Genomic DNA, 18,101 nt, shown 5'->3' on the forward strand with positions numbered 1-18,101 from the left:
TCCTTAACTCACTGAGCAAGGCCAGCGGTAGAACCCGCATCCTCATGGATACCAGTCGGATTCGTTTCCACTGGGCCACGACAGGAACTCCCAATATATTTATTCATAGTAACCCTATATAAAAGTACTTATTTTAGAATTTTTGCACATGCTATTTACTGTATATGTAAAGAAATGCAGCCTTAAGTGCCTTCTAGAACCCCTGCTGTGTTCTCCTATCAACGCTCTCCTGGAAGGTCCTGGTCTCAGGGCAGAGTCACACCACCCGAGAGTAATGAGTTTTGCGGCTGCCACTCTAACCTCTCCTTTTATTTCTCTGTGGTTTTTCACTGCGCAGGTGAGGAGAGCACAGAGCTGAACAGACTGCGCTTTATGGGAATTGCAATTTTTTTTTTCTCCTGATATTAAAGGGAGCCCTTCTAATATTTCACTGCTAAGAATAGGTTTGCTATAGTTTTTTGGTAGTTTTTTTTAGTCTGATTAAAAAAGTTCTCTCCTGTTCCTCTTGTATGAAGAGCTTTTGTTCCACATAGGTTAGAATTTTATCTGATATTTTTCCCATATCTAATGTGATGATAACTGCTTCCTCCTTTACTGGTAAACATGGTCATATTTTGAAACCTTCTAATATTTAAGCCACTCTGGCATATCTGGAATAAACCTATTTTCGTCATGATGTATCATCTTTTCCCCCCTTTTGAACAGCATTGAATTTTATTTGCTAAAATTTGACGTGGAGGCGTTCCTGCTGTGGGGCAGCGGGACCAGCCGCACCTTGGGGAGCCCTGGGAGGCGGGTTCAATCCCCAGCCCCACACAGTGGGTTAAAGATCTGATGTTGCTGCCACAGCTGTGCCTTAGGTCACCACTGCAGCTTGGATCTGATCCCTGGCCCAGGAACTCCATATGCCTGGGGGCGACCTAAGTAAATAAATACAGCTTGACTTGGAATTGCCATGTGTAATTTTGTGAGCTCGTCCTGTTGCTTTTTTTCCTCCGCTTCTCATCTGGTTTGGAACGCGACGTGACGCTAACTTCACGATGTACCCCTCTCTGGCTGGTCTCTGAACTACATTTAAGTTTGGACCGATAATGGCCTTGACAGTTTGGTAGAATGCACTGCTGGAAGAATCTGGATGTTTCTGTCATGTGACATGTAACTCTTGGCACCTTGTCTTTAAAGCCAGGAGACTCTTGAGGTCTTCTATTATGCCGGAGTCAGTCTGATGCACGCTTTTGGAGTGATGGGATGCGCATGTTTGAGGCAGTTCTGGCACTCCGTGCTCCTTGGCCACTTTGAGAGGTCCCTGCCGGGTCCGTGGTCATGTCTCTCTTCTTTCCAGGGCAGTTCACTGTCCTGTCTCTTTCTGGGCCCTCTTTCTGAGGTCATCTGTTTTATGAGGCAGTTCGGGGCGCTCTGGCGCCGTGTTACTCTTCCCTACTTCCTAGTTCACGAGTGTCTCTCTCTCTCTTTACCGTTTCCCTCCTTCTCGTTTCGGGGCTTTATGCTGTCATTCTCCAGCTTCCGCGGGGCCCCGTGCTCCGGATTTTCTGGCTTTCGTCTTTCTGTTTAAGTCTGTTCTCTGAGTCCTGCTTTAGCGGCTGCTGCTTCTGTTCCATCTTTAAATGCATTCAATTTCTATTATTTCCAATTTCCCGTCTTCTTTGTTCATGGACCCCTGGCTGCAACGGGTCTGTGGCGGCCTGCTCTTGCAAATTTAGGTACTGACTTTGTTTTTCTTTGCGAAGTTTAGCGATATTATGGAAAGGAGCTTTATGGAAACAACGAAATGGACGTGTGCATGCATGTGGGAGCACACGTACCACAGAAACACCCTTTGTGGGCATCAAAGTCACCTCACCTGGGATAAGGCTGATGGTCAGGAAAGCCTCTCCCTGTCAGCAGACACAGTCCCAAGCCATCCCCTGTCTTATGCAGAAAGCATGGTTCCCTAAGTTGTCTTTAAACAAAACCCCAACACCATGTGTGTGAGCTCAAGAGATGAGGGCTCCCATGACCTTCTGGTGCCAGGAATGCCACAAAGTCTCAAGATGCCAAAAGCACCAAAGGACAAAGAAATCAAAGAGATTGCTAGAAACCTGTGCCCTCAAGCTTCTGTCGTAAATTCCAGAATCATGTCTTATCCTAACCAGCGTGATCAAAAGCTCCTTCCCAAGGAACTGAATTTAAAAAAAAAAAATCCAATGTAGCAGAAGTGTACACAAGCATGAAAATGTTGGTGAAAATCTTAATTTTGTGTGGAAGAAAATCAAGCCTCTTTTTAAAGGTTTTATATCCATGTCCTTGGTGGATTTTGAGGCTTGCTTTGGAGAGGATCTAATATTAAGAGTCATTAAGAGCAGAGCAGGATGGTTCATATTTACATATAAAAGATTCAAAATGCCAAGTAAACAATAAAAAGCTTATGAACAGAATAATGAAATCATTATAAAATGTATTTACGATGCTTGTAATGACGGCGAGTTTTAGCAACTTCAATTATCTTGTCCATTTCAATATTTAGCGAATAAAACCAATGGGCTTACTTTAAATTAGGGACTAACCATTGGTAAAATGTCATTAAACAAAAGAGCGACACTTCTGGTTTTGAGGAATACAAAAAAGCTGGTGAGAGCAAGAAAAAATAAGTGTCTGTTTATATCTTGTTGTATCAACGAAATCTTTAAATAGAACTTGGGTAGTTCCCGTTGTGGCTCAGCAGGGTAAGAACACAACTAATACCCATGAGGATGCGGGTTTGATCCCTGGCCTCACTCAGTGGGTTAAGGATCCACGGCCACTGCGGCTGAGGCGTAGGCCCCCCACCTGGGAACTTCCATATGCGCACGTGTGGCCCTAAAAAGAAAAAGAAATAAAATAATGGTAAAAATTCACAACTTGGGGCTGTTTGCTTGTTTCCACTCTGGGCGCTGAAGGAATGAATGCCCAGCGCTCTCTGGAATCCACTTCAGGAGCTTCCTCATTACCCGCATTCTACTGTGTTAGGACACCTCATTTCACTGCAGTGACCTCTTAGAATGGCCAGCTGTCTGCATATGGCTCTCTGGATATTCAGGACAGTACAAAAAACGCCTCTGAGTAGGCTCTCAGCTTCCTTCTCTCCCTGCTCCCTGACCACACTCAGACCTTCTGCAAACACGCAGGGGTCTCCAGCCTGGCCCAGCCTGCTCGGCAGACCTGCAGCTCAGGTCCTTGGGATGGGGGAGGGGTGGGGAGGGAAGCTGCTGTGGTCCTTCTACACACCTTTGGCCTCTGGGTTCTATAGGCCTCGGTAGACACAGAATCTGATTCTGCCTCATTCACACACACACACACACACACACACACACACAGACAAACCAAAACACCCCACTCGTATTCTCTAATCAATCCTGTTTCTACCCGGAAAAACCCCGTGTGATCTCCAGGCATCCTTTTGTGTGTATGTGTGTTTGTAAAGGTGTGTCACTTTGCGTGTTTGTCCTCACTGGTGTCCTGAGAGATGCATGATTCTGTACTGGACTCTCTACTCAGTTATGGTTTGTGAACCTTCTCACCCTCGTGCATTTAGTCCAGCATGAATGGTCCCATGCGCTTAGAAACCCACGACACATCTCAGAACTCTGGTCACCTTACCAGTAAAACAGTTAATTCCTCTATCAGTAAGGTCACAACAGGATGAACGGAGACAGCGCGTGAGAGAGTAAGGGCCGCCAAAGAGCAGGTAGGATCTTGAATGTAGAATTCCTACCCAAACGTCATGACGGACGTAAATCAGAGACTTGGGCGCCCCTGGAGGAGGGCTTGCGTGTGCCCCCCTTTTCCAGCCTCTGTGAAAGGGCCAGCCTTTCCTTGTCCATGGCACTGATAAAGCAGGCTTTCCCTCATCCCCAGCCTACGGCCTGGCTTCCTGAACCTGAGGGCATGGGTGTATATGTTATGCTCGTCCTCATCATAGTCAGCATTCGGATCGTACATTGGAGGTCCAGAATACTTGTGGTCCCTGACAGCTCCCGTCTTCCCCATCTGCAGAGCTGTGGTGGGGGCCAGAGACGCTGCTTAAATAAAATGTGTGGAAGGGACCTGCACTCACCAGGGCTCCTGAAACATCCGTTTCCAATACTGTTTGACCCAGGAAATAAGTAAAGCATCACGGCACCCCACAAGCCCCTCTGGTGAGCCCTACCCAGCTGCCCACCTCACTCCACCTCTCAACAGCCATCGGATGGTCTGTCCAGGCTGGTTTTGTGGCTTTCTCTGCCAAGTGACTCACTGGCAGCTAAGGACCCCTTTGCAGCTCGTTATCTTGCACGGAGGCCAGCCCCCTCCTCACCCAACGGAGGCCTCTGGGACTCCCGCCAGCTCCATTCTAGCTGGGAGCTCAGGACCCCCAACCAGATCACGCGCTCCCTCAGACTGTGACTGCGCCTGATCAAACACCCCAGCAAACGGAATCACACCCCAACCCCTCCTTTTTGGAGGAGGGGATTGACATGTACAAATTACCCTCAAGATGTTCCACTTTAGGTAAAAGAGGAATACAAAAGAAGACTAACGCTCACATTATAGCTTTTGTAAATTCTTATTCACGTTTCGAAGTTAAGCCTGAAATGCCCATATACGGATGGGTTTTTAAATCATGGGTCAGAGTTTGAGGCAAACACTGACCAAAAAAAGAATCTGAATTAGGCAGATGTAAAGCACTGAAAATGTAGCTCACCTTTAGATACACTAGTTAAAGGGCAAACCCTTTATTTGGTGAACTGGGGAAACAGACTTACCTGGATTCCTCCTCTTTCTAAGAAAGAAAGAGACCATTCTGCCCTAGAACAAGTCTGCACAAAATTCCTGCAAAGCCGCCTGATCTTAAGATTCATTGACCAACTTCTCACTCTAATAAATTCAGAAAAAAACTAGTTTCTAACAACCTCATTCTACTCCGTCATCGTTATTCCTTTAAACACCATTGACGGAGTGAAATATCGCCCACTTTAATTTTTTTTTTTCCTTTCTAGGGCTGCACCTGCGCATGTGGAATTTCCCAGGCCAGGGGGTCAGAGCTACAGCTGCAGGCCTGCACCGCAGCCACAACACTACCAGATCTGAGCCGCATCTGTGACCTACACTGCAGCTTGCGACAACACCGGATCCTTAACCCACTGAGGGAGGCCAAGAATTGAACCTGCCTCCTCAGGGACACTAGGTCAGGTTCCTACCCCACGGAGCCACAACAGGAACCCACACTTTACTTTTTGAATTCTTTTCTTCTTACTCTAAATATAACCAATGTGATAACGGTACTGCTAGGAAGAATTTCCAGGGAACTTCCTAGAAAATAGAATTACTTTAATTTTTCCTTAGCAAATACTTGTAAGCGTTCAGACTTAGATTTAGCAAACATTTAAGAATAAAAACACAGAAACAAATCCATTAGAAAGATGTGCTAAGGTTACTGTGCACTTTTTTGGTTAAGGCTATTTATATTAAGGCAGAGATTTGCTCTGTCAACCTTCTCTCCTCTTGAACCTTGTCTCTTCTAGACAGCAGTGTACAACAGGGTAAGATTTAGCAAGAATTCGACCCATGGTTGAGAAATGCAGGCAAGTAATAGGTGATGGATATGTTTCTCCAGCAAGGACACCCTGGTCGGCCAGGTCTCTTTCATATAAACTATTCTAAAGAGCATGTAATTGTAGGGTAATTGACATCAGAGGCAAGGGGAGACTTACCACATAGCCGAGCAGTCAAAATTCACCAAGAGCCATTTGTGGGGATTAAAGTTAAATGAATCTGCAAACTGCCAGGGAATAATAAGAACAAAAAGAAAGCACTTCAGTTATTAATGTTTAGCTAAAAAAAACAAGACCTCATGCATGGTAATGAATGGTTCGTAGTCTCACGTGCGAGGGAAAACGTGGTATTTGGGGCCAGGGACACTGGAGGAGGTCTGGGCTCTGAGCACACAGCCCCGCACTCAGCCTCTTTTCATTCATTTTCAGATCACATCTCGTGAGACCTGGAGTGAATATGCATCTGACTCTGGGCAGAATCTCAAAGGCAGGAAGAGAACTTTGGAGCGGGAGACCCAGGGTTGGCATCCGGCACGGCCGCTTCTGCCCAGACGGGAGTCCTGCTTCACAGGGATGGCATGACAGCACAGCCAGGAACTCCTCAGTGTGGCTCCTGAGGGTCGGAGCAGCAACCCTCCCCTGCAAATAGTGTGACAGTCGCTGCTCTGTGGTGGTACAACTGGCCAGGTGGAGGCCCAGGGAAGCAGGTGATGAAAACTGGCTGCCGCCCTCCAGCAGCTCTGGTGAAGCAGAGACATCCGGCAAGAGAGCAGTCACAGGGGGACCATGTGACAACGGCCTTGGGGCAGCCCTAAGCCAGGCACAGAGGAGCAGGGGAGGGACTTGCTGTGGGGGGCGGGGGGGGGGCAGGCCTCAGAAGCGCCCCGCAGAGGGGCAGCCACAGAACTGGAGCAAGGCTTGAGGTCCCAAGGACACGAAGGCAGCGGGTCCAGGCTGATGGTCTTCAGGACACAGTAAGGGCCAAAGCACCCAGATGTCCAGGGAGTGCTCGCGGGCAGTGTGAGATGAATCACACTCTTTCTGAGCTGGAAAGAGCAAAGCATCTGAAGGGCGATGCAGCCCCAGTTCTTTCCGTCTCCAGCCGGGGGCCTTGGTGCCCTAATAGAAGAGGGGCTGGAAGGAGATATTACCTGGAGCCTTCCTATCATGTCTGTATCAATCCTAATTCAGTATAAGCCTATCACATTTGAATCAAGGATGCACTTCGGGGACCTTGGATAATTTAAAATACGCAAAATTTCAAAGCATAACCAGAGACCAAGCCTGATAAAGGCCATGCGGAGTTTCCATTATCCATGAATATCCGGAGCCCCACGCCAAGGCAGATGCACACCACAGCCCAGTGGGCTCTCTCTTGCTTTGGATCTGGGAGTCCCAATTCATTTTTTTTTTTTTTTGTCCTCACTCACAGCACGCAGAAGTTCCCAGGCCAGGGATTGAACCCGTGCCACAGCAGTGACAACGCCAGATCCTTAACCCACCATGCCACAGTAGGAACTCCCTGCCTCCAATTCATTTATTAATGGAGAAAATTCATACTTCTTTTCCACATAGAATAAGATGTTATTACTACTTTAAGTTGCATGCTTTCAAAGTGGCATAGTCTGAAGTCACACAACATTTTTCCACATTTCAAAGTGCTGGATTATTGGGAATAATCGGAATTTTAATGCACAGGCGCTATGTCAGAAAACTGACTTGGCTTCGGAAATACCCTGTGCCGAAATCTTCTCAACTGTAGGAACTAGCAAGTTCTCCGAACAGATGTTATCCTGAGTAGTGGGACGGTGAAAATTTCACATCTAATCTACAATAATCAGGATCACCCCATTTTTTATTTAATTGGTGGACTCTTTTGCCACCATCGATGTGGTAGATCAACGGCTATTCCCATTTGTCTAAATGTTTTGGTTCTTTTGTCCCCTCTTTTCTTCCTTTACTGGAATGTTTATTTATTTACTAAAGTATAGTTGATTTATGGTGCCGCGCCCATTTCTGCTGTGCAGCGTCGTATCAGTCATACCTATGCATCCGTTCTCTTTCTCATACGACCTTCCCCCGTGGTCTATCCCAGGAGACCAGACAGAGCTCCCTGTGCTGGACAGCAGGACCTCATCGCTCATGCACTATAGGTGGCATAGGGTGCATCTACCAACCCAGACCTCATCCACGCTCACTGCGTTCTAACAGTGTCCTCCCTGGAAGCCCGTGGTGACGGCTGCCAACACCGGGCCCGCCGGTCACACATCAGGTTCAAGTGCCGTCCTATTTTCAGGGAGAAAAAGAAGAGGTTTCGACCAGCAAGGCTGGCCGAGGAGGGCATGCTGAGTTTTCACGGGCCTTTGCCGGGGGCCAGAATGCATGCCCTTTGTTCATCCCCAGCTGATGAACGGGATCCGGTCCAGCTGGAGGCCCAGGGACGTGGCCACACGGCCACCTCTGTACTAGAAGCAGAAAGGGTGGCAGGGCCATGGCAAGGCCCCAGTGGGGCTGACTCCTGTCGGAAGCTTCGAAGTCTTCCCAGGGCTTTGGGACACCTCCCTCCGGACGAGCAAAGAGCAGGAGGAGGCCGGGGTGGGGGCGTGGGGAGACATGTGGTCAGCTGATGGCACTCTCACACCCAACCCACTCTAGGGGGGGGCAGATTCATTTCCCTCCAGGCTTCAGTAAAAGCAATATTGGGCAGAGGCAGGAAATTACAGCGAGTTTCATTTCTTGATAACGGGAAACTAAAGGTGAAAGGAAGGCTTTGTTTGCTAGGAATTTTATTAGTTTCCTCCTGGGGGCTGATCTGTTTGAACGTCTTCCATGCCCAGCTGCGCCATTTTCTTCCTGCTGATGGAGAGGAAGGCGCTTATCTCCAGGGCAGCGGCCAGAACAGGATATTACAGCCCCTTATCTGCCCAGCTGAGCGGCCAGCCCCCCTGGCAGAAACGGGGAACAGGGCAATGACTCACTGTCGTCGGGCGTGGAACCCTGTCTGCTGCTGATAGGATCTCCCGGCAGCGCCCCCCACGGCGGTGGTCTGACAACTGGACCACCCCCCACCGCCCCCGAGAAAGCGAAACGGTGTCAGTGCGCAAGGAAGAGAAGAGTCAGCAGGACGGATGGTGAAATTCTGTACCTGATACGCAGAAAAGACCAAACTCAGGGGGCACATACACCTCTGTGAGTGCTTCGCCCTTTGTCCCTCCAGACTGCGGTGCAGGCGTCCCTGGGGACGTCTCATCACACACGAGAACCCAGGCCACTTAAGCAAAAGGTGTTTACGTGGTGTAGAGATTTACACCAACACCCACAGAACTAGCCACCAGCCGCGACCTACAGGGACCCGTGTCAGCACCGCGTCCCCCGTTGTCAGGACGGCTCTCATTTACAGAGGAAGCTCCATCCCTCCAAGGACGGAGCTAAGCCCCTGAACACATTCGGGAATCAATAAGTCATTCTGGAATAAATGAGGGAACGATGACGGATGAGGGGGAGGCATCCACCTTGGCGTAGGAGCAATAAGGGGCCATTCTTTTCAAAGATGGCAGTTTTGTATTCCAGACCCTGAGGCCCGCTTTTCCAGAATTATTATTTGGAGCGTTACGAGAATCCAAATGAGCCATTAGAACTTGGTCAGCGGCAGACGAGAGAACAGACGGAGAAGGGCAGTGACCGTCTCTCCGGACTGCGGTGGAGCACGATGATGGCATCAACGCATGCACAGCTGGCTGTGGGCAGGCGCGGCTCTCAGGCCTTTAAATGTGATTACCTCCTCTGATCCTCACGACAACCCCTCTGAGGAGGCCTGATCCCGAAATCCATTCTGTGAGGTATGGAGAGGCTACCAGCCTGCCCAGGGGATGTGGCCGGTCGGAGGGCAAAGCCGGGATGGAACAGGCCATCCGAGCTCAAGACAACACCCTGGATCCTTGGAAGCCATGAGGCCAGGATCTCGAGAAACCCCCCAGGGTCTCCAGAGAACCCACCTCTGAGCACGAAGCCACCACGCGCCCCCTTTGATTCAGCAGCTGCTTCTTCCTCACTGGCAAAGCCGGCCTCTCTGGGCCCTTCCTGCATGGGGTCCCTGGCGAGAAGGAACTTCCCACCCCGGGAGGTGCCAACAGGGAAACCCCGCTCGGGCCTAAAATAACAAGCCAGGGCCCATCTCTACGCTCAGCTCTTCATGGTAGGTCTGCCACCCTGGAGAAGCACAGCATCAACCAATGGTGTCGTTTTTTTTGTTTTGTTTTTTTGGTGGGTGCTGTTCCCAGGCTAGGAATTGAAACCAAGCCACAGCTGCAACACCACCAGTTCCTTTAACCCATTGCGCTGGGCCGAGGAGCAAACCCAAGCCTCTGAAGCAACCTGAATCACTGCCCTCGATTCTCAACCCACTTCACACAGCAGGAACTCTTGAGCGGATCATTTTGATTTTGCCATTTCTCCAAAGAAGCAGGTGTCTTCGTCGGCATTACTGGCCATGGTTTTGGTTTTTGTTTTCGTTTTTGTTTTTTGTCTTTTCGCCATTTTTTGGGCCGCTCCTGCAGCATATGGAGGTTCCCAGGCTAGGGGTCGAATCAGAGCTGCAGCCGCCAGCCTACACCAGAGCCACAGCAACAGGGGATCCAAGCCGTGTCTGTGACCTACACCACAGCTCACAGCAACGCCAGATCCTTAACCCACTGAGCAGGGCCAGGGACAAACCCCGCAAACTCATGGTTCCTAGTTGGATTCGTTAACCACTGCGCCACGACGGGAACTCCCGGGCCATGTCTTCTGAATTCTGAGCATGCCCAGGGCGTTGCCTGCTGCTTGTTCAAACTCAACAGAAGTGAAAACCACACTCAGGAGATGGTTGCAGTGTGACTGCGCTATTGCTCCAGATCGATGGGAAGTGCAGGCTGGTTTTTTAAATTACCCCTTCATCTGCAATGCCTTGTGATGTCATTTTCTTCCCGAATACGTTTCCACAGTTCTGATAGGGATGGAGGAGGCACAGGTGGCTGTGGAAGTCCCAGGAAGGGGCCGCAGATAGAGAGGGAAACCCAGGGGACGCTGGGAGGTCACCGTAAGTTAATGATGGCTCAGGAAAGCCATCAGCAGGAGGCAGGCGGGCTGGACTAGGGGAGGGGGGGGAAGGGCCTCAGGGTGTTGGGTGGGGGATGGGGTGAGGCCTGCCTTCAGAGTCAGACCCAGGGCAGGAGTCTGAGGACCGCCCCCGAATAATCAATCTGTTTCGGGAGACATGAAGAACTTGAACCTCAGTGAGTCCAGATGCAGGGGGAGTGATTCTAAGTTAAAACCGTGGGTTCGAGTCCCAGTCTGGGTTTAGGCCAGATTCAGGCCATTGGTGCTGTCAGTTTCAGTTCTATAAGCTCAACTCTATGCGACTGACCGTGACAGCTCTGCCCAGGATTCGTGAGAAATGGCCTGGACGTCAGGGGTGTTTTGAGGGAGCAGACGCTAGGACCCATCACAGGAAGCTGCAATGTCCAGTCGTCACGGAAGCTGGTTGGGACAGCCCTGGTTTGGGACCCTGATTTGTGGAAACAAACCACAGTCGGAGAACACGAATGTCTCGTCCTTCGAAGGAGAAGTCACGGATGACGTCATACTTTTGCAGAATGATCTTTGTTAGAGACTCACTCACCTCCACTCCATTCAGCAGGTGCCGGAACTCAGGGCAGATGAAGGCACTGCCTGCGTAGGCAGCGTCCATGTGCAGCCACATGTCCTCTTCGTGACCTGAAGCCCAGAAGCACCTTGTGAGCTCTGGAAGGGACACCCTCCTCCCGGGGCTGAGCGCCTGTCCCAACCCACACGTTCCCTACCGCGGTCTGTCAGTGCCGCGTGTTGGCCTGAGGTCTGCATCCTGACAGGCTGCTCTGGTCTGAAGGCAGGGATGCTAACGGCAGAGGGAGCGAGCGGCTGGCCCCACGGTGACGGGTGAGGACCAGGTGCTCAGTGAACGCACGGAGACCAAGGGGAATGCCTTGACGGTCAAGGCTGACCCTAAAGCCCACTGCAGCCCAAGCCTCGGCGCGTCCACCCACAGCCGCTCCAGGTACTCGCCGTGCTCCGCCCCCACCCCACCCACTGGCAACTTTCCCCTGGATCCTCTCGGCCCTAAAGTCACCAGAGGAAGGGGCCTCTCTCTGCCCCGCTCCACCCCCACACGAAGTCCAGGCTCCTGTTCTCCGCTTCCTGGAATCATTCTCCGCTCCTTTTCTGAATATACTTTTTGTTTTCCAAGCGGACTGGAAAAGCCTGGGAGGAAGGGAGCCCACCTGGCTTTGCAGCTGAGATGGAGTCCCGTCTACACGGGGTCCCTCAAGTCGACACATCACCTGCCTCCTCCAGTGGTGCCCAGCCCCCTGAAGGCTCCCAGCAGGTACGGATAAAGCAGCCCCCCAAGCTGTGAATACTTCCTCCCTCAGTGCTGGGTGCTTCTCGGATGGAGAGTCGGCAAGCCCACAGGGTCGTGGGTCTGGGGTGAGGGGCAGGCATCCTTCCCTCTTTTGGGTGTGGGGGGGGTGCTGCCCAGAAGCACCCAATCAGAGCTCCACGCTTTGTGCTGATGGATGGGTTCCTGGCTCACTTTTGCCTGCTAGATGCTCGTGGATCACACATGATGCCGAGGTGTGAGGAGCCGTTCTGAGCTCGGCCGATAAAAGACATGAGGCGTTTCAAAGCCTCGATCCCCTTCCATCTTCAGGATGGATGGGATTAAGGCCCACGGTTGGATAAGATCCAGTATGGCCTGGGGACATGGGACATCGCCACAGAGGAGCACTGAGTGGGGCCTGGGCAGCCTGGAGCAGGCTGAGCGGGTGAAAGGAGTCTGGGTCCTTGACCTTACGAAAGACCAGTGGCCCCGGGTGACCGAGGATCCCACGCAGGTGTAACAGCAGGGTCTTGGGGGGCTTTGGGCACCCCCTCTCCATGTCAATCTGACTTCTGGAGGACCAGGAGGGACTGGAGAACCAAGGGCAGCTACACGGCCAGTGTGAGACAGAGCCCCAGTAAAACCCCGGCGCCAGAGTCTGTGTCTGCTTCCCTGGCAGCGAGGAACCCCACTCTGTGCCTACTGTCACACACTGGGGCTTGGCGGGGGGGGGGGGTCTGCCCTCCATGACCTCCCAGGAGAGGACACCCAGGAGCCCCGAGCCTGGACCCCTCCCGGGCATCGCCCCCCAAACACCCGGTAACCATGAGCGTGCTCTCCCTGGGATCATCAGCCCCGAGGGTGGCCCTGGAAGCCCTGAATTTGGAGTGACTGTCAGAAGCAAGGCAGCCTTTGAGGGGCTGGGTGCCCTCTACCCATGTACTTGGCCTAAAGCTCCCGCAGCAGGAACTCACAGGCTCCCGAGGAGAGTGGATTCCCAATGGGCTGCCTCTTTCCACAGGGAGGAAACTGTGGGTACCACCTCCACATCCTGCATCTCATACATGATCAGCCCACAGCACAACCTGCCTCTGGCCCCTTCAAATACTGTGGGCATCTGCAGGGGTCGGGGCATCCCTGAGACCCCAAGGCCAGGGCACAGGAGTCGCATGGCCCCAGGCGAGGTGCACCCAGCACCCAGGCCATCTGGATGGGGAGCTTCCTGATGCGTCCAGAAGGGAAGGGACTGCCCCCACTGCCTGCAAGTTTCCTGTCGAGGCCTCCATGACGGGGTGGCCAGGCCTCCTGCACCGTCAGTCACATCCCCCCATCAGCCAGCCCGCCCTCCCGCTCTGCCCACCCCCAGTCCCTGGAGCTGCTATCCTCAGCCGGCTGCCTTTAACCCCCTGCTTTCTGCTTCTCATCCTCTTCTCGATAAACCTGCCAGGAAATTCCACTGGTCAGTCCAAGGGGACCAGCTGAAACCATCTCTCTAGATAATTGTTTTGAAAGGAACTAGAAAGAAAGTGTCTTTCCTAAAGCAGCAGTTTGAAGAACCCCACCCCCGACATGCCCCCTTGGTCAAAAGCTGGTGGGTGAAAACTACTCTGAATTATTTTAATGATTTACTCTAATCACGCTACAGAACAGGGTCAGCCCCGGGCTCAGGGTGAAGGATGCTAAGTATTTTGTGACAGTCAAGTAAGCAATGTCAGAGGCAGGGACGCAGGTCAAAGGCTCGTCCACGGGGCTCATTCATGGGGCAGCTCTATGGATGGTCACCAATATAGCATCACGGGTCATACATACAGTTGTCAAAATCAACCCGCCACGCCGGCTTCCCTGGCCCCAGAACAGCCTCTGCTTTTGGCCCCAAACACATCCCCCATCCAGCTCATCCACCACCCCCAGACCTGGGAGCAGAGGGAGCCCCAGGACAGCAGGACAGCCGGCACTGGACGGCAGGGCCATGTGGGCCATGCCCTGCAGGGACCTCACCCTCTAATCCGATAGCCCCAGAGTTACATCAGCCGGCCGCCGGCCAGGACGTCCAGTTCTCGGCTTGACGGCTGAGTCAGACCAGCTCAGAGGCTTGGCTCGTGACCAGGAGTTGCAGCTTGTCACCGCCGCTCAGCCCTTCTCCCCAGCCCCAGCGCCAAGGCCCCGCACCCCTGCCTTCAGCGCCAGCTGCTCAGACAGACTCTGCCACGGCCCTAGCGGGGAGCCCGAGGCCGTGGGAATGGGCCAGGCCCCACCCAGCCACTTGGCAGCGGCCACCTGCCCCACGTAGCTGCAGCTCCAGGGCCCCTCTCCTTCTGGTCTCGCCCCGTTTCTGCGCATTAACTCAGTGCTCCCAGAATCCGATCATTTACAACTCCAAGTGCTAGTTCCCCTCGGCTCTGCAGGTGGGACAGAGCTCAGAACCGAGGACACAGGCTTCAGGAGGGACCCAGGCTGCACCACAACACATGTGCCATCGGGCCAGCACCCACGGCTCCGAAGAGGGTCCATGCACGGACCCAGGTTAGGAGAGGCAAGAAACCGCTGGGGTCACGCAGACGGACGGTGAGCCAGACCCCAGGCTCCCGGCACAAGCCACAGTGTGGTCACCCAGCCCCCTCGGGTGACTTCGGTCACCTGCCCCTCCCCGCCTGTGGGCAGCAGCTGTGGGACTGGTCCTCCCCGCCAAGGATGGGGTGGGGGCGCGGGATATGATCTGACGCCCCTGCCTGAGCAAAGGCCTTCCGGCCACACAACACCTCCCAGTCCACCGAGTCCCCAGGGCCGCAGGCTCAAGGTGACCCTCCAGGAAGACAGCCTCTTATTCCCGGTTCACCTTGGAGTTCTCTGAATTCTGGTCTCTGGGGGAAAGCTCAGTGCTCCGGGGAGGGCGGCGTGAGGCCGGCCCAGCACACACAAGCAGCACACACTCCCCTCGGGAAACACCCTCCACGGATCTGTCACAGGAGGTCATCACTCGACCTCATTCAGTAAAAAAGCCAAGAAGAAAAGATGCTGGAAGGCTCAGTCCAAGGGCGGAAAACTCTCCTGCCATCGCGTACACGACCCTCTGAGAGTCGGAGGAGTTCATTCTCCTCCAGGGGCCTGTAGCCTCACGACCTGACATCAGCGGTCCACGGCTCGGGATACTTTAGTCCCACAGATAGTTTAGCTATCGTCCAATTAGCCCAAACTCGGAGTTTATGGAATTCGAACTAAGGAGGTTTATGTCACCGCAAGTACGAGGAGAGTTGGGCAAACGAACCCACAACGAGTTTAACTACATGATATGTTACATTATATTGTATTGTATTATATCGTATCACACTGTATTGCACAGTATTACATTATATCATATTATATTTCATTGTATTCTATGCTATTACATCATATTGTGTTGTATTGTATTATACTACTAATTATAGTATATTTTATATAATACCGAGTTCACATTATGAAGAACTCAAAGAGACCAGCTGCTAAAGTCCCCATATACTGAGAACACTTTCCAAAAGAAAACTGAATCAGATACTTACAGATGGGTCCCACTTCTAAGAGATTGTCAAAGGAGCAGCACGATGTGGTCCCCAGCGTAGCCACCACCTGGAGAGGAAGAAGCAGACCTGTTCGGCCCCAGCTCGGAGTCACGCTGTAACCTCCATACACACAGCCGCCACCCCAGGCCGAGCTCCGAGCCTTGAATCCACATGCTATAGAGGATGTCTGCTGGACGGACATGCGAGTCTATGGATTCGTGTTTCCTACGTGCGTGGAAGCCTTCTAACAGGTTAAGAGAAATAGGCCGTGAGATTACAAGGAGCGCTTGCACATGACTTCCCAGGATGCTGAGGACAGAAATATAGGCGTGGACGACAGGAACAGCATTCCCTGGGCTTTGCTTTACTGATGGCAGCCTATTGGTTCACTGGGCATATTATTCCCTCCTCAGAGTAAGGAGTCTGGATCTTTTTAGTTTAGTGAGTGTGTGCAGAGGCCTGGCTGTGCTACTCCAGACATCACAGGATGCTTCTTCTGGTCCAGCCCCCAAGTCAGCACAGAGCCACCCAGGCGTCGGACCAAGAGTATCCCCCCCTAGCCTCCATCTGCTGCTCCTCTCTCTTGGAACAAAGTCTTCCTGAAGGTTAACTTCAACCTTCAGAAGATGAAGCTTTGCTCTCCCAAGGAGATGCATGAGAAAGACCTACCGACCCTGAACGTAATTCTCAAAGGGCGTCCTGAGAAAGCCTGGAGAGCTGTTGACGCCACAGCTGGGAGATGTGACTGGGAATCCTCTGCGCTCTCACTCCTGCTTCCTGAGGGCCCTGCAGCCCTGCGCAGGTGACCACACCTGCATGCCTGACCTGCCTATTCTCACGCACGAGGCCATCTCTCCCCCTTGACCCAAGAAGCTCTTGAAGCCAGCATCTCCATCTTACGCGTCGCTAGGAAGTCACACTTTTATGGGCACAGAATCAGTGCCGAAACATTTGCTGAATGCAAAGCCCCTCCAGATGATCAAAGAGCATCTTGTATTTACAAAACCACAGAGCCTAATCGATTTACGATGGCAGGTACTGTCTGGATAATGAAATTTCTCTTTCGATGTGACAAGACTGTGAAATTTCATTCGATCCATGTAGCCTTCAGGGAGCCTCCAGCACTGCTCTGAGCCCTGAGAACAGAGATGGTGAATTCAGAAAGACACAAGCTAGAAAACTTGAGAAACTGGCTGGAGCCTCTCTGGTTCCATTTCACCCGTGACCACTCGCATTTGACCTGAAAACCAAATGCAGGTCTCAGAGACAGCCAGAGAGCTCTCCCCACAGAGGGCTGGGCTCTGCGCCATGAAAGCTCAGGTGACAGGCCCTGGCCCTCTGCTGGCACAGTCACCTGGGTCAGAGAGAGTGATGCATTGTGATTCAGATGTGGCAAGGACCATCTTGGGAGGCTATTGAACAAGCAAGACAGCTTGTTCTATCCACGGAGAAGGGACCATGCCATGTCACGCAGGGCCACACGAGGAATGGCCAGGGTCCGTCAGGAGACAGAGGGGAGGCGGGGGAAGGCGGGCAAGAGCCTTTACCATGGATTCTGCGGAAAGGACCAGGCGAGGCAGAGCAAGCAGGCCAAGGAGTGGGCAGCGAGAATTATCTCAGTGGGCTGCGGGGCAGAGGGGCTGCCCTGGCTCTCAGGTCTCTGGCTCGGAGGGGATCAGGGCAGCAGAAGAGAGCCCCACAGGGAGGTGGGCAGGCCTGGTGGGCCCTGGGGTGGCTGCTTTGCTTAGGAAAGGCCCACTTGCCTCTAAGACCTCGAGCAACTGGCTAGACCTTCAGGGCCAGCAAGGACCCTAAGACTCCCAGGCACCAGCCAGACAGGAAATAGAAGGCCTGATGAATACACGGACACTGAAGCCAAGCCCTTGGGAAAAGGAGGCCTGTGTTCGAGGCCCAGCTCTGCAGCAGCCTGTCACCTCGTTGGGCTTTTGTTTTCTGCTTTCCGACACAGGTGCACTGGACTAGGACCTGCCCATCGTAAGGTCTGCGAGTGTAGACCTTCCAGCCTCAACGGTGCTGGGGCTTCTCAGACCCCTTTTCCCTCCACCTCTGGTCCTGCCTTCCCCAGTTCAAGCTGATATATATTTCTTCCTGATATATAAATGGCTGCTAAAATGCTTTGTCAAAGGAGCCTCGTTGGGTTGGTGGAGCATAAGACTCTTAAAATGCTTCGACTCAGAGTTCCCACCCTGGTACATGAATGAAGAATCCAACTGCAGCAGCTCAGGGCGATCCCCAGCCGGGAGCAGTGGGTTAAGGATCCAGCATTGCCACAACTGTGGTGTAGGTTGCAGCTGTGGCTTGGATTCAATCCCTGGCCAGGGAATATCCATCCGGCAGGGGTGCAGCCAAAAAAAAAAAAAAAAAAAGCTTCGACTCGGTCATAAAAATTGCATCGCTTAAAAACAACCACAGGATGATTCAGCCTTCTTAAAGTGGCTTGTAATTTATTTTCTCAATTTTAAGAATCTCTTGGGAATGACGGTTCTGCAGTTCAGTGGTTCCTTCAGTTTCATCTCATTTTCCTCAGTTTAATTCTAATGGAAATGAAGGCAATACCTCCTGATTTTAAAATTACACGTA

At 52.2% G+C, this 18,101-nt stretch overlaps 1 protein-coding gene across 3 annotated transcripts in view; it reads right to left on the reverse strand.

The window, feature by feature from the left end:
- The window catches only part of DDC (dopa decarboxylase), a 70,880-nt gene that overhangs the window by 16,484 nt on the left and 36,295 nt on the right, over positions 1-18,101 (reverse strand). For all 3 annotated transcript variants that reach the window (XM_047753725.1, XM_047753724.1, XM_047753726.1), the window contains 3 exons: positions 15,501-15,567; positions 11,230-11,324; positions 5,730-5,797 (listed from right to left, as the gene is read on the reverse strand). In XM_047753725.1, coding sequence (XP_047609681.1) covers positions 5,730-5,797; positions 11,230-11,324; positions 15,501-15,567 — 230 coding nt within the window. The remainder of the gene's footprint in view (positions 1-5,729; positions 5,798-11,229; positions 11,325-15,500; positions 15,568-18,101) is intronic.

Source organism: Phacochoerus africanus, chromosome 11, assembly GCF_016906955.1.
Source record: "Phacochoerus africanus isolate WHEZ1 chromosome 11, ROS_Pafr_v1, whole genome shotgun sequence".
NCBI lineage: Eukaryota > Metazoa > Chordata > Mammalia > Artiodactyla > Suidae > Phacochoerus > Phacochoerus africanus.